General features: G+C 55.0%; 1 protein-coding gene across 11 annotated transcripts in view; it reads right to left on the bottom strand.

Annotated features, from left to right (window-relative positions):
• Positions 1 to 374: 374 nt before the first annotated feature.
• The window catches only part of Dnm1 (dynamin 1), a 44737-nt gene continuing 28965 nt past the window's right edge, over positions 375 to 16146 (bottom strand). For 2 of the 11 annotated variants that reach the window (XM_042681212.1, XM_042681208.1), the window contains 8 exons: positions 14114 to 14227; positions 10604 to 10713; positions 9366 to 9477; positions 8465 to 8476; positions 7986 to 8156; positions 4949 to 5190; positions 4367 to 4582; positions 375 to 1600 (listed from right to left, as the gene is read on the bottom strand). In XM_042681212.1, coding sequence (XP_042537146.1) covers positions 1528 to 1600; positions 4367 to 4582; positions 4949 to 5190; positions 7986 to 8156; positions 8465 to 8476; positions 9366 to 9477; positions 10604 to 10713; positions 14114 to 14227 — 1050 coding nt within the window. In that variant the 3' untranslated portion in view covers positions 375 to 1527. Of the gene's footprint in view, positions 1601 to 2342; positions 2380 to 2746; positions 2749 to 4366; positions 4586 to 4948; positions 5191 to 7985; positions 8157 to 8464; positions 8477 to 9365; positions 9478 to 10603; positions 10714 to 14113; positions 14228 to 16146 lie in introns of all 11 variants that reach the window. The other 9 variants (XM_042681207.1, XM_042681211.1, XM_042681217.1 and 6 more) reach the window with 8 other exon arrangements.

The following is a 16146-nucleotide window of genomic DNA, read 5'->3' as shown; positions in this document are numbered from 1 at the left end:
GCCTGGAGATTGCAACAAGATGCCAAAGGGCCAAGGGTGGGCCTGCCCTAATGGACGGTAGACTCAAGCCAGGTCTGTGGGTGCTGACTTCCAGTCATCTCATTCCCGGCCCTCCTGGCTGGTCCATACATGGGGCCTGTTCCTCCTATAGGTCCCTCTAGAGTCCAAGCTTCTGCTTCACAGCCTCCTCCAGATGAGTTCATGGCTCTGCTCGTGGGGTGGGGTTATGAGGACACACAAACTCCAAGGGGTTTTTCAAGTAGCTGCCATCCTTTTACAGCATCCCATGATGGCCTTTCCTCATCCTGTACCCTGGTGCTTATATTTTCCCCTTTCCCCAGATCTCCACAAAGAATGCAGCACAGGACACAGGATTTCCCATCATCCAGGAATGGGTTTTATTCTCAGCCAAGAGACGTCAAGACTGGTGGTGGTTAGAGAAGCCCACAGCTGCCAGCGTAGCACCTCCGTGCTGGGGGCTGGGGGGCAGGGGGCTGGCTGTCCACAGGCCGAGCAGGACAGGAAGGCTCACTGGAGTGGCACACTGGAGGGGGGTGTCAGGGTGACAATGTTCCCTTGTAGTTGGGCCACAGGACTCCACAAGGACAGCATGGTGGTTGATTCCCAACACTAGAGGCGAGGCTGTGGCGGCCATATATATGTATATGTGTATATATATATATATGTATATATATATATATATATGAGTATTTATAGATATTTATAGAACAGGGCAGGAGCAATACCACAGAGGGGCACAAGTTTTCACCAACGTCACGCCTGGATGTTTCAGCTCACCACTACAAGAGACTAAGTCACAGATGGAGGGGGACGCTTTGGGACCGGGGAGCCACTGTCAAGTCACAGAACAGCCATCCAGGCAGGCTTAGGAAGGGAGATGTCCGTGGAGTAGGAGGGATCTGGTTAGAGGTCGAAGGGGGGCCTGGGGCTCTCAGGACGGGATGGACTTGCCTGACCCGATCGGCTGGCAGTTGGAGAGAAAGCCAAGAGAGAAAATGGGAGAGAGAAAAGGAAGGAGAGCTGGTAAGGCAAGAGCGGCCACCCCCTGACACGGGAGGGGATGGAGCAGGTGGGATGTGGGCAACATTTCTGGAAAAGAGACAGACAAGATGGGAAAAGGGAGGAAGATAGATGGGAGGAGCTGATTGGGCTGTAGCTCCCAGGTAGTCCAGTTGGAGGCTACCTCCCCACCACACACACACAGCCTCACACAGCACCCAGACTGCACCCACAGTTCACACACACGCCCGTCTCCCTGGGCTGTCCTCTTCTCTGATCACCCTGAATTCCATGCCACTGGCCCAGGGCCACCCCTAGCCTTGGGGAGGCCCGTGCAACAGCCTCCAGGCTGGAGGAAGAAGACTGCTTGAACCAGGAGGGCAAAGCTAAAAGGAATGGCTGGAGGGCGCGCTGGAGGCCCCTCGGGTGGTCAGAAAGCCCAGGAGTCCTCTGAGGGGATCCTGGGGGAGAATGGGAGGCAGGCAGCTGATGCCAGTGGCCACAGACTTATAAGTCTAAGAGGGGAGCCTCAGCTGGTCGGGGGACTGCAGGTCGCGTAGGTGAGGCTGGGCCCTTCCTGCTGGGGAAAAGCAGAAGAGCATGAGTCAGTGGCAGGCAGGGTCGCCAACTGGGAGGAACTCAGAGAATCTGGCTTGCCCAGGTCAACAGACATGGTACTGCCCTTGGCTGAATTTTCAGATCACCTTTGGCTAAGGTGCAGGAGCCTGCAGGCTGAAGACAGGACTTCCAGTCGCAAGTGTGCCAGTACCAAAGAGGAACGGAAGGGGGCAATGTGTCCCTGCCTGGCCTGTGACATGAGCCCTGCGCTGACAAGTGTCTTTCAGAAATCATCCAGCAACCAGAGCCTCCACTCAGTCTGTGTCCCACCTCCACCCTTTCCCTGTGGCTCAGCAGCATGGCACGCCCAGGATGGCGTTCAATGGCTTCTAGCTACCTCAGAGCCCAGACACACACAGCCCTTCCAAGCTCCCAGCCCCTACACGGCGAACCATGAGCCCTCTGGCCTCTCTGACAGTTCCGGGGAGCACCGACATCTGTCATGAGTGGAGAGCCCATCCCAGGGGCCCTCAGCTCAGCCATGGAGGCCCTGGGCAGTGGCGCTGAGTCCCGAGGCTCACTGGGAAGGAGGGTAAGAGAGTCAGCTGGCAGAGGACAGAAAGAAAAGAGGGAGTCTGGAGCTGCAGAAAGGAGAGGGTGGAGCCTGGCTCTGAGGTCCCAGGTGCACCCCCCTGGTGTGGAGCTGGTGCAGCTAGGGGGCGCAGACACACCATTCATGCAGCAGGCTGAGAGCATGTACCTACCGTGGCTGACGCTCCTCAGGGGTCACTGATAGTGATTCTGAAAGACAGCACGAAATCAACAGGGCAGTTCACACGCACGGGTGGGGCAGGCCTGGGGCGGGGCAGGGATCGCACACACGCACACGCCCGGGCGTGCACACACCCATGCTGTGAGGCCCCACGGCCTGCATGCACACGCTAACACACATGCTCACAAACCACACGCGTACACTTCCCTCCCCCACCGCCCAGTGCCCAGCACCCTCGCTGGCGGGCACGTGCAGCACGGATCTGGGGCATGCAGCCACTCGGCACACTGAAGCACACGCCTGGGCTGTCACAACACAGAAGCTCGCCCCACACAGAAGGCATTTGCACCAGCTCCCTGCACACTCGTACCTCCAGTGCTTAGAGGGCCACCACACTGCTTTATAGGGACAGACCTTGCTTTCTAGGATCCAGCTGTCATTTCTCTGCCCAAGAGCCACCATGGCTCTCTACTTCCTATACACTGAGTCTTAATTTTTTTTTCCCCTGTGGACTTTGATGGCTGTCTTCAGAGAAGCCTGCCCCATGTTATCCACATGCCTCTTCCTCCTTCTGTCTGTACTCTGCTTGATTAGGGGCTCATCTTACCACACCCCACACTAAGCTTTTGCCCACACTGGTGCTCCCTCCACAAATGCCCTTACTCCTCACCACCTGAACCTTATGTCCACATCCCACTGAAAGCAGGCTGCCTTGAAGAAGCTCTCCAGACTGTCTCTTCCCCAAATGTCTTCAGTTCATTAAAAAGACTGCAGTTAGAACAGATATCCAATCTTCCAGTTCCTGTGTTACAACTCAGCATGGACGTGGGCATGTCAAATACCAGTACCACTCTGAAATCACACTGGCAGTTGGCAAAGTGTTCCTCTAACCACATTTGCTATGAATGTAGCATCCCTAGCACCAGTGGATCCCCATGCCACCCTGGGATAAAGGCAGAAAGTTGTCATTTGGCACAAGAAACTGAGGCCCTGAGTGGGCAATGACTTGCCTAAAGGGACAGAGTGAACCAGCATCTCTGGACTCCAAGTCCAGGACTCTTTCCTAATATGTGCTTCCTGCCTCTAGAGGTCCCCAGCCCAGCCCTCCAGCCATCTAGGAACACAGAGATGTTATTGGTCTGATGGTGTGTTCTTCCTCAGACAACCTGGCCAGTGAAAACAGGCAAACTCAGTCAGTTACAGGAGTGAACTTCCTTGAAAGTGAGTCATGGCTCTCAAAGCAAAGCCTTCCTGATGGAATGAAGGATCATTTTCCCTGGAAAGCTCTGGGAATGGGGCAGCCTCATACACTCCTGTCCTCGTACCCACCCGCACCATGTTGGTCCAGGCCACCTGACTGCCCCTTGGCACCCAGATTCCTTTCTTGTTGCTTCCTGTCCTGCCCATGCGTAGGTACCACTCAGTCACACAGGTGTGCACGCCCACATGCACATCACACACCTTGCTAGCCACACAGTCAGCCTGGCCTCTGTTCCTGTGGGTCTGGGACAGCTCAAAAGATTTCGGAGCTGGGGAAGTGAGGGCATCAGGAGGCCCCAAATGGAACTGAAGGAAACCTCTACGATCTAGAGAGGCTCTGGGTTCAGACCCCTTGCCTTGAGGTAGGCTCTTACCAAGGGCTGGGAGGGGAAATGAGGATGGAATGGAGGACGGAGAGCGAGAAGGAACAGAGGAATGCAACGCGTAGAAGGCCAGGGGTGAAAATGAAAAAAGAGGGAAGCGCCATGCAAGTGCTGGAAAAAAGAGGGCAGGTGGGGTGAGCCCCACAGCCCCCTCCCCAGAAACGACCACCTCTGGGACTCAGCGCTCCCGGGGGGCAGGCTCTGCCAGCCTTCGGCCGCACATCCCGTGGTTCCTGCAACCCACGGTGTGAGTGCCTAGGAGGGAGCGGGCGGGCTCTGCAGCCAGGGCCCAGGCTCTAGAATCAGACTCCACTTCCCTCTTGGGCCACGCCCTTCCCTGCGGCCTCTCGCGCCGCTTCCAGCCCCTACTCACCTGGGGACCCCGGGCGGGGCGCGGTTGGGGCGCGAGGGCACCTGGGGAGGAGGGCCGAAGGGGTCAGGGGAAGCCCCCGGCCTGGAGGGCACGGGGGGCGCCCCCCCCAGGGCGGATCCAGCAGGCGGAGGCCCAGGAGCAGGGCCCCGCGACCCGGGCCGGGCTGGGGGCACGGCGGGGGCTCGGCGCTGCGGCGTGGGGCTGGACGTGGGCGACCTGCTGGCGACAAGAAGCGGAGAACCAGAGGCCGAGATGAGTGGCCCCGCGCCAGGCAGAGGCCCCGCCCCCAGCCCAGTGCAGGCTCCGCCCATGCACGCAAGCCCCGCCACACAGCACTCTTAAGTCGTCACTGGAGCCTAGGCCCCGCCCACATCGGCGCCAAGGCTCCACCTCCACTCGGCCCCGCAGCCAGCGCTCCACGGCAAGCCCCGCCCCGCATCAAGCACCGCCCATTTCTAAGCTCCGCCCCTCGCTCCAGGTGGGAGCTCCGGAGACGCGGGCGCGCCACTGCCCGGCTCCCGGCCCTCCTCCCGCGGGCCCCGGGCTGGGGGGCTTCGGTCCCTTGGGGGCCGGCCCTGGTACCTGCGTCCGGCCGGTACGCTCTGCACCTGCAGCCAGGAGTCGTCCACTGGCGGGGGCATGGGCGTGCTGACGGTGGTCGTGTTGATGTCGCCGATGATGCTGAGCGCCTCCTTCAGGGCGTGGTACATGCGCAGCATCTCGTCGCGCCGCTGGGCCTGCTCCGCCGACTCCTCCATCAGCGTGTTCTGATCCCCGCACGAGTACAGGTTAGCCAGCAGCTCCGAGAAGATGAATTCCTTGGTCTGCGGGCAGAAAGAAGAGGCTGGGGGGACCTGACGCCGGTACCGCTACCCGTGCACGCCTGTCAGGTCCAGCCTGGACAGTGTGCTTCTGACATAGCTTGTTGCCTAAACTCTCAGATCGACCCCAAATCTACTCTACTGCCCTTTTCTCAGAGGGGGACACTGAGCTCCAGAAAGGAAAAGTGACCTGTCCAAGGTTTTACAGTTCTGGGAAGAGACTCAAAGCACCTACTATACCACTAGGAAAATGCCTATTCAGCTTTTTGAGAATTGCCAAAGAGTTCTTTATGCTCTCCACTGGACCAAAGCAACAACAAAAAAGATGACACTTTAGAATGTTTGGGTTCCTTGAGAGAGACAGCTGTAAATGTGTGCCTGGATTGCATTAAATGTGAATCTCCTGGGGCTGGGAAGGTGGCTCAGCGGTAGAGTGCTTGCCTCACATGCATGAGGCCCTGGGTTCGATTCCTCAGCGTCACATAGCAGAAAAATTCTGAAGTGATGCTGTGGCTCAAGTGGTAGAACACTAGCCTTGAGCTGAAGAGCGGAGAGACAGTTCCTAGGCCCAGAGTTCAAGCCACATGACCGACAAAATAAATAAATAAATGTTAATCACCTGTGCTACTGTAGAGGCAATGTTCTGCTACACTCTCCAGGCAGTAACTGGGCACTGGTAGCTCATGCCTGTAATCATAGTTATTCAGAAAGCTGAGAGCTGAAGGTCATGGTTCAAAGCTAGCCTGGGCAGAAAAGTCCATGAGGGGGCTGGGAAGGTGGCTCAGTGGTAGAGCGCTTGCCTTGCACGCACGAGGCCCTGGGTTTGATTCCTCAGCACCATATAAGCAAAAAGAAAAAAGCCAGAAGTGGCGCTGTGGTTCAAGTGGTAGAGCACTAGCCTTGAGCTGAAGAGGTGAGGGACAGCGCTCAGAGTTCAGGCCCCACGACTGGACACACACACACAAAAAAAAAAAAAAAAAAGAAAGAAAGAAAGAAAGAAAAAAAAGAAAAGTCCATGAGACTCTAGCTCCAATTAATCTGTAAAAAGCCCAAAGTTGAAGTGTAATAGAACAGCAGCATTGAGGTAAAAAAGCCAAGTCAGAGTGTAAGGCCTCAATAAGCCCTGGTATTGGTACACATACCAAAGCATTACTCTGCTCACAATCTGGGACATTTTTTTGGGGGGGTGGGAGTAAGTGGGGCTTGAATTCAGAACCTGGGCACTGTACCTAAGCTCTTTTGGTCAAGGCCAGCACTCTACCACCTTGAACCATAGCTCCAGTGATTGATTGGAGATAAGAGTCTCATGGGGATTTTTCTGCTCAGGCTGACATGGAACTGTGATCCTCAGATGTCAGCCTCCTGAGTAGCTAAGATTACAGGCATGAGCTACTGGTGCCCAGCAGAACTTAAGTTTTTACACTTTTCACCCCAGATTCTATTATTCAAGCACATGTCAAACACATAACATGTACACCTTTATATGCATTTAATACTTAACTCTTATTATGGTTATGTTTTATATGTAAGGAAACATAATCAGAGAGGGCAGTTCATTTGCTCAAAGTCACCCAAAGAATTTGTGGCAAAGCCAAGATACAAACCTAATTAAGCTACAGGTGGTGATGGTACTGGTGTACAGTTCAAAGCAAGGTCTAAGGTACTCTTTTTTTTTGGGGGGGGGTCCAGTCGTGGGGCCTTATCTCTGGGCCTGGGCGCTGTCCGTCAGCTCTTCAGCTCAAGGCTAGCACTCTACCACTTGAGCCACAGCGCCACTTCCGGCTTTTTTCTTTTTGCTTATGTGGTGCTGAGGAATCGAACCCAGGGCCTCATGCATGCCAGGCAAGCGCTCTACCACTGAGCCATCTTCCCAGCCCAAGGTCTAAGGTTCTCAAAAGATGCCATGGCCTTTCCTAGAAAAACACTGATTTGGGTAGAGTGCTTGTCTAGGATGTGCTAAGTCCTATGTTTGATCCTGGGTTACACACATACACACAAAACCTACTGACACATGTTGGGTCAGCTATAAATTTCATGAAAGTCTAAATTTAGATTAGTTATTTCTGATGGAAATCTAATGTCCGAATTGGGTTTGTAAAACTTATCATTAAAAACTATGTAAAAACATGTTAAGTGGGGCATGGTGTTACATGCCTGAATCCCAGCACTCAGCAGGCTGAGGCTGGAGCACCACAAGTTTCAGGCCAGCCTAGCATATAGCAAGACCCTGTCTCAAACACTTAGGCAAAATTCTAGATTGATAACATATTGGAGAATAATATTTTAGGGCTGTGTGTGGATACAGCCTGTAGTCCCAGCTTCTCAAGACATAGAAAGGAGGATCACCATCCAAAGCCAGTTTGGGAAAAATTAGCTTGAGACCTTATCTGAAAAACTAAAAAGCAAAAGAACTTGGAGCATGGAGTAGTAGAGTGCAAATTGGACTTTTTTTTTTGTAGGACATGGGGCTTGAATTCAGGGCCTGGGCACTGTTCCTCAGCTCTTCAGCTCAAGGCTAGCACTCTACCACTTGAGCCATAGCACCACTTCTGGCTTTTTCTGTTTATGTGGTGCTGAGGAATGGAAGCCAGGGCCTCATGTATGCGAGGCAAGCACTCTACCACTAAGCCACATTCCCAGCCCTCACATCCTATTTTTATTGGACAGCTTTGGGGCTGACTTTGCATCTCTCCCTAGACCTGGTTACATTGGCCGGCCAGTGTTTTCTCCTAGGCCAACCCCACTGCCTCCCTCCCTGACCTCACAAGTGTATCTTGCCCCCCACACGATGCACGCACATTGTTGATCATGAGGTGCATGATGGTCTTAGGCATGAGGTCCCGAACAGTCTTGTTGACAATGGCCATGTACGAGTCTACCAGGTTCCGGATGGTCTCCACCTGCCTCTCCAGCTGCGGGTCCATGGAGTGCATGAAGTTGTCTGAGCCGTTCTCCTCTGTCTCGCTGGCCTGCCATTGGGAACAGAAGTGTCTCAATGTGACCAGGCCCCCCACATCCAGGTTTCAGGCATCCTCGGGATCTCATCCCCTCCAAGGATGCCTGGAACACAGAGGCAATAAGAAAAGCTCAGGGTCCTGTCCACCCCAGTGCCATGGAAGATCCCAGGCTCCCCTCATTCAGCCTTGTCTGACTCCAAATTTGCCTCAGTTTCCCAATCCAGACATTGGGAAGGACACCTCCAAGCTCCCTTGTTTGAAGACCTGGCCAGACCTGGTCTGGAAACCCCTGGCAGGAAGTAAGGGAGAGGCTCACTCACTTTCTCCTTGTCCTGGGAAGCCCATGGCAGAACCACCGAGGCCACCACACCAGCATCACCACCGCCACCGCCACCAGAGAGCACAGCCAAAGTAGACACACACACCACAAAGGAAGAAAAGAAAGACTGAGTGAACCTGGGGCACCACACCCCAGCCCTAAGATACCTCTATCATAGCAAAAAGGGGAGAGGAGAGAAGGCAGCCACAAGAAGCTACCACCACCAAATGAAGGAGTGCAGAAGGGACACATAAAACCCCCACTGAGGGCTGGGAAGGTGGCTCAGTGGTAGAGCGCTTGCCTTGCATGCATGAGGCCCTGGGTTCAATTCCTCAGCACCAAATAAGCAGAAAAAGCCAGAAGTGGTGCTATGGCTCAAGTGGTAGAATTAGCTAGCATTGAGCTGAAGAGCTGAGGGGGACAGCACCCAGGCCCAGGGTTCAAGGCCCCACAACTGACAAAAAAACAAAACAAAACAAAAACCTCCACTGAGCCTGGACAGGGTGGCTCTTGCTTGCCATTTTAGCTACTCAGGTGGCTGAGATCTGAGGATCACAGTTCAAAGTCAGTCTGGGTAGGAAAGTCCATGAGACTCTTATCTCCAATTAGCCAGCAAAATACCAGAAGCAGACATGTGGCTCAAGTGGTCGAGTGACAGCCTTAAGCAGAAAAAGCCAAGCTGGAGCTTGAGGCTGGGAGCTCAAGCCCCAATGCCAGCTCCAAACAAACACATATATAAATAATCTTCCACTGGAAGAAGGGAAAACTAAGTGATCCCACCCCAGGGTAGGTGTGGGGGGCAGGGATGGCTCTTTATGAGCCACATAAGGGCTCAGAAAAGAGGCCTGACTTGCTGTGGCAGCTTGATGCCTCCTAGCCCCACCCCTCCCCGCTATGCTCACCCCCACACGCTCAGGGTACACGCCAGCCCTCAGGAAGGAGGCTTTCCAGCTGTCCACCTCTTCCTGGGTCTCACAGGCCAGTTCCAGCTGTCGGTAATCCTTATAGACATTCCTGGGGCAGACAAGAGAGAAACGGGGTGAAGCCCCACCCTCCATGGGAGTTAAGGGGATGCATGGACTTCAGGGTCATCACACCCCACCTCTCTCCCAAAGCCTCAGTTTCCTCATCCAGAAGCCTCGCTCACAGTGAGGCTTCAGGGAAATGAGCAGTAAAATGCTTCAGTCAGGGACTTCAGCCCTCAATGAAAGGGACACTCAGCCAGGCACAGTGGTGCATGTGTGTAAGCCCAGCCCTCAGGAAGCAGAAAGATTGCAAGTTCAGGGACAGCCTGGGCTACATAGTAAGACTGTCTCAATAAATGAAATAAATACATAAATTCCTGGGCATGGGTGCACGCCTATAATCCTCCTTACTTGGGAGGCTAAGATGTGAAGTTTGAGGCTCAAAGCTAGCCTGAGCAGGAAAGTCTGTGAGACTCTTATCTCCAGTTAACCACCAAAAAGCCAAAAGTGGAGCTGTGGTTCAAGTGGTAGAGTGCTAACCTTGATTGAAAAAGCCAAGGGACAGCACCCTGGCCTCAGTTGAAGTCCCAGGACCAGCAATAAATAAACAGTATACAACCCACCCTAATTACCACCTAATTATCCCCCCCCCCCAACCCTCCCTGGTTTTCTTAAGACTCCCCAGATGACAGCTGGATCGAACCACTAGAGTCAGACTGGGGTTGGGATGTGAGAGAGACCTAGTCACTACCTGCCCAAAGTGCACTGGGCGACACAGGAAGGGACCAGGTCTGGCCAGGACTCTTCTCCGTGCCCTGTGCCTTATAGAGCATCTCATGGTGAGCAGAGGAAGAGGGAGGAGAGGGAAGCAGAGAGAGCAGTAAGGAAGAAGGGAATGGAAGGAGGAATGGAGGGAGAGCAAGGGTGAGGGTTGGGAGGAAAGAAGGAAGAAGGGGAGAGAAGGGGAGAAGAAAGAAGGGAAAGAGGGAGAGAATAAGGAAGGGAATCCAGATAGGGTGTCTAGTAGAAAGTTTGCCCAATGAATGGCTTGCTCCAGGCCTTGGGCAGCTCCCTCTCCTCCTCTCTTCTCCCCTCTCCACCTCTCCTCTACAGGGGTGGTTTGGGGCCTGCAGGGTGTGGTTCCCCAGCAGTTTTGAGTAGGAGCAGGCAGGTACCTCTGCTCCGTGTTGAAGAGGGCAAAAATGTGCTTGCTTGACATGAAGCCCTTCTCCACGTCCCGCAGCTTCAGGTTGTCCACGGACAGCATGTATTTCTTCTCTTTCTCCTGTGGGTAGGAGTGAGGGCTAAGTCACACTGCCACACTTCAGTCTCTTCAGAGTAGCCTAGGCTCCTGGGCATTGGAGCCTCAAGCCACACAGATAAAGCCTGGCCACAGGGTCCTGGTCACCTCCAACCACCATGGCTTCCAGGCCACCCCCCAGCAGCCCTACGTGTACACGGGAGCCCAATGGGGCTTGTGAGAAGGTGAGATTGAATGTGGCTCCCGCCTGTCCTGGAGGTGAGCCAGGCCTGCCCCAGGCAGGGCCCACTCATGTATAAGCCTTTTTCACCCCTGCCTGGCTACCTCTGACTTCATTTCCTGACTGCAGAGACAGGGAGCCCCCCCCCCATCTCAGCCAGCCCCGCCAGGCATCAAAGGATCAGCTCAGCCTGCTCCCCCAGCCGCCCATGTGTTAGCAATCAGAGTAGCGCATAGCCTGGAGATGGTGTGTCTGCCTGCACATGAGTGTGGTTGTGTACGCACAGGCAAGCCCAAATACAAATCTGATTGCTGTCACGTATGCTTTCCACGTCTATAGTACATAGGTGTGTTGTGCGCATGTGTGGGAGATGCCCTGTGGGACCACAGCTCAGTGCCATGTTTGTGTATCAGAACGGATATGTGTGGTGACTGAGAACAGTATGTGTGTGCAAGAGCGTGCCATGGGACCTGTAGGGATACGCGTTTACCTGCATACGGTTTATGCAGCGGGCAGGACGTGCCTGGTGTGTCTAGTGTGTGGAAATTTGTGAGGATCTGGGTCAGACACATGGGTATAAGCTATGTGTCCAGGGGAGGTCTCAGGATTTTGGGAGGGACCCCCCAATGAAGCTGTAGGAGGGAAAGGTGGGTTTCTGCTGCCTACACCCCACTGGTTCCCCAACATCAACACTGAAGGAATGATTTGTGTGAGAGTCACAGAGTTTGAACACAGCTCAGGTGAGGAGCTGAGTTTAGGGGGCACCTTGCTCCCCTATCTTGGTCTTGTCCTGCCCACCCCTCTGCCCCTCACATGGGCCTGGCCCAAGCAGCCACATAAAGCCCTCTTTATGCCAGGCGGGTGGCCGGGAGCCCCAGAGGGCGGCTGGGGGAGGAGAGGAGGAAGTTGCACACACGGCCAGGGAACATCTGGAATCGTTTGAGGGAGGCCCTGCCGCAACCGCCTCCCGCCCTCCCCTCCTGCTTCAGGGTTGGACACTAGGTAGGAGCGGCCTCCTTCCCCCACTCCTCCCTTCCTGCCGGCCGGCCCCCTCCCCAGGCCCCTCCTCCCCAGCCCAGCTCCCGCTCACCCCTGCCACGTCAAAGGAGGCAGAAGAGGAATTGGGAGCAGAGAGGGACCACGGCTGGCCAGCTGGGGCTGGGAGACATGGGGCTAGGGCTGAAGGGGTGGGGGGCTTGGATCACCAAGGGATGGGGCCGAAGCTCCTGCTGGACAGACAGACACTGCCGCCTGCGTGGACCAGAGGACACCTCCACTCCGTCTACCCAGTGTTTAGACTATCTGTTCAGGACTCGCAAATTGTACAGTAGTCTGCACATTGGTTAGGCTGGGCTGGGTTAGACCCTCGCTGCCACCGCCGCTGCTGGAGATCTGGACCGACTCCCCAACTACCATCCCAGAACCGGAGCCTGGAGTCGGGGCAGGGCACTTGAGGGGCTCAGGGTGGGCAGGGAGGAGGTGCAGGGGACACCCTGTGGTGAAGGGGGGTAGCATGATGGGGGAGGGCAGGAGGAAGACGGAGAAGATAGGGGTCATCAGAGCTAAGGATGTGGACAGCTGCCGGTCGATCCAGAGGGCCTCCCTCAGCCCAAAGACCAGGGGGAGGAGGGGACCAGACCCCTGCTGAGCCCAGACCAACACTATGCCCTTAAGGGTCCTAGTGCAAAAATCCATCCGCCACCCCCAGCCTCCGCCCCCGCGATGCATCTCAATACTCACCCAGACACAACGGACACATCTGCACATCCAAATGGTAGAGTTCACCCCCATATCCCAGGCACATACAGCATCATTACAAGTACACACGCCAGTGTGTGCACACACATCCAGACACAATGGAAAGCTCATCCACCCCCATCCTTACACCTCCAATGCACAACAAACCCTAAAAATCCCTACCCCACCCGGATATGCACGCACAGACACACACGCAGCACACATTTACACCACAAACAACCCCACATACACCCCCACAGCATCCACAAGCCACACACAAACACATGAGCACGCGCGTGCCCGTGTGTGCACGCGCGCGCGCACACACACACACACACACACACACACATTTCTACTACTCAGCCAGTTTTCACACACATCTAAACTCAAAAAAAGACACCGCAGGCCAGGTTGCAGGCACCGGCTCCCAGCCCCAGCTCACAATGTCGCCCTGGCTGGGTGTCAGGAGCCATGCTAGAGGAGCACCAGAGCCATAGGGTAGGGGGCTGTCTCAGGAGTCTGGCAGAGTTACAGAGCAGGAAGCCACCCCCACCCGCGCCCCGCGCCACCTCACACTCCATCCCTTCCAGGGGCCCTGGGGGGGAGGGGGGAAGAGGCCAGGCTTGGGGTAATGAGGTCCAGATGGCTTGGCGCCCCCACCAATGATGACAGAGGACCCCGCCCAAGGTGGGGAGGTGGAGCTCTTGCCCAGGGCAGACTTGGAGGGGACAGAGACCAAGAAGGGGACAATGGAAACTTAAGTCACAGCCTCCCCCTCCACCTGAGCCCTACTCCCCTGTGGAGAGCACCCTATTTTTCAACAGCCCCCCCCACAGGAAAAAGAGGGTCCCTTCCCCCACTTCTTGGCCAGCTGGAGTTCGTTACCACAGTCCCCCCACACCCACCCTCCCCATTCTCTCTGGTCACCTCTGGAATCCAGATGTGGAAGCCAAAAAGACTCATTCTTAAAGGGGACCAGCAAGCGGGGAAAGGAGGTGGCGGGGGCTTCTGTGGGCCCTGGCTGGTAGAGAGGTGTCCTGGGGGGAGGGGAAGCACTCTGCAGGGCACCATCACTCTTGGTCTCTTGGCCTGAAGACCCCCTGGGCTGCTCCCTGGAGCAGCAGGACCCAAAGGGTCTGGGGTGCAGGGGTTAAGTGGCTGTCTGGCAGCTGGACTTGTGTGTGTGTCATGGGCCTGTGGGGGCCATAGAGGAGGCGGCACGCCCTGGAGCAAGAAAACAGGAAGGCCACTGGGGCTGGCGGGTCAGGGAGGGGCACCCAGCACCCCTGACCACCCTTCTCCAGGGTGCTCAGCTGCCCAGGCCTGCCAATCCATATTCTCCTTCCAACCTGGCTGAGATAGCAGCTGAGCACTGCATCCCACCTCCAGAGTCTTATGGGACTGGTTCAGCGCCTGGTCTAGTCCACGCCCGGCCCAACCCCATGACAGCCAATGGCCTCTCCTCACCTCGTCATCTTTATACCAGGACAGATTCTCAGCGGTCAGCACAAACCAGTATTCCTTGGAGCCTCCCTTCATGATGCCAATGTTGTTGATGGTCAGCCAGCCCTTCCGGATGACCTGGAGGGTGAGAGAGCAGGAGGTCAGGAGGCAAAGGCCAGGCTATCCTAGGAGAGATTGGGATAGGCAGGGAAAGGCATTCAAAAGCCCAGCCCACCCTAACTCACAGAAGCCAGACTGGTGAGGGAAGATGGGGGCCAGGACTGCCCTGCTTTGGACCACAAGAGAACAGAGTGGAAGACAGTGAAAGGCAGAGATCAGCTCAAGATAAAGAGCTTCTGACAGCCAGAGCTGTAAGGGACTCGTGGTTTTGGGAGGGGATGAGTTTCCCGTTGCTACAGCCTCAGGTCTGTAATTCTAGCTACTTGTGGAGGAGGAGAGCAGAGATCAGAGGATAGCAGTTCAAGACCAGCCCCGCCAAGAAAAATTCAGGAGGTTCTACTTTGACCAATGGCTGAGCCCAATGGCACACTTGCCTGCCATCCTAGTTACTGGGGAATACAATGACTGGCTGGAGTGGTGCATGTCTGACATCCCAGCAATGAGAGGAAGCATAAACAGGAGGACTGCAGTCCAGGCTGGCTCAGGAATAAAATGAGACCCTATCTCAAAAGAACGTAAGCAACATAAAAAGGCCTAATGGATTGGCTCAAATGGAAGAGTACCTTCCTAGCCGATGTGAAGCCTTGAGTTCAAAGCCCAGTACCACCAGACAAACAAAATGTGTGCAAGTAGAGTTTTGTGGCTTACTAGATAAGACAACTCCAAGGGCCTTTTAAGCAGAAGGTCTAGTCTAAGACTTGTTTCTGGCCCCAGGGACCTTGTACTTGATGCAGTTGCCTCTGACCTGAAAATGTTTCTTCTCCCTTTCTGCCTGGTCAATCCTTCTCAGCCTTTGAAAATCAGACTTTACACTGCCAGGTGGGTTCTACCTGTCTCCCAATGTAAATCAGACTGGAATCCACTGATAACCTTTGATCACTCTCTTAGTTTCCTTCTGTAACAGTGACTGTGATTTTGTGTGTGTGTGTGTGTGTGTGTGTGAAAAGAGGAAGAGATTTATCCTTGATGCAGCCTCCTCTGCTAACCTGAACTCACCCATATCCCAGCACTTTGCAGAATGCTTGATGAACCATACATATCTACGCCATGAACATATCACCTACACTGATAAGGTTCTAGCAGCTGGAGGAAGGGGCTAAGCCATGAACTGCCCAGGCCCCCTTCCTCCTGTGCACAATTTAGAGTAACAAGCAAAGGTTCCTTTCCATGGGGGAAAGCAGCCATCACCAAGACTGTCCTCAGCCACTGCTGCAGACCAGGGCCTTGTGGGTGCCACTTCCAAGACAGGCCACTGCCCAGGCCCTGGCAGTGTTCAGATGGAGGGAAAGAGGGCTGTTACCCCTCCCTCCTCAGGCACTGATGTCCTTGGCTGCTTCTTTGCTCATTCCCAGAAGAATGAAGGAGGCCTGGGGCTGGTGGCAAAGGCATCTTGTAACAGGACTATGAGGCTTTCAAAGTCCCCTTGAGGCCCTTCGGACCCCTTCAGGGTTGTGAGAACCTCAATCCACCCAGTCAGCTGAGCTGGAGGCAGATCACTGAGCCAGGTAGCCTGCCTCCCCTCTTCCACCCCACGATGGGATCACCTCCATGTCTTGTCACTGTTGTAACTGAGTCTACTCTTGTCCCAGAATCTGACCAGCAGATCTCACCATCCCCCTGCTTGGCTTGTGGTCTCTGTCCTCCCTTGGCTCCTCCCAGCCCTGCATCCTCCCCTGCTCATCCAACTCCCTTTCTGGCCTTGCACCTGTGTGAGGCTCTCAGGGGTGCTGGCTATGTATGTGCTGCCTGCAGGCTCAGGATCCTATGGGGTAGCAGGCCTTTCCAGAAACCAGCATGGTGTAGATACCAGGAAGTGTTGGCTGAACTGAATTGTCCTGAGACACTTCATTCATTCATTCATGCATGCATGTATTCTT

The sequence above is a fragment of the Dipodomys spectabilis genome, unplaced genomic scaffold (assembly GCF_019054845.1).
Source record: "Dipodomys spectabilis isolate Male_0828 unplaced genomic scaffold, ASM1905484v1 ptg000067l, whole genome shotgun sequence".
Taxonomy (NCBI): domain Eukaryota; kingdom Metazoa; phylum Chordata; class Mammalia; order Rodentia; family Heteromyidae; genus Dipodomys; species Dipodomys spectabilis.
Note: the sequence above shows the minus strand (reverse complement) of the source record. Positions and strands in the feature narration are given on the sequence as shown.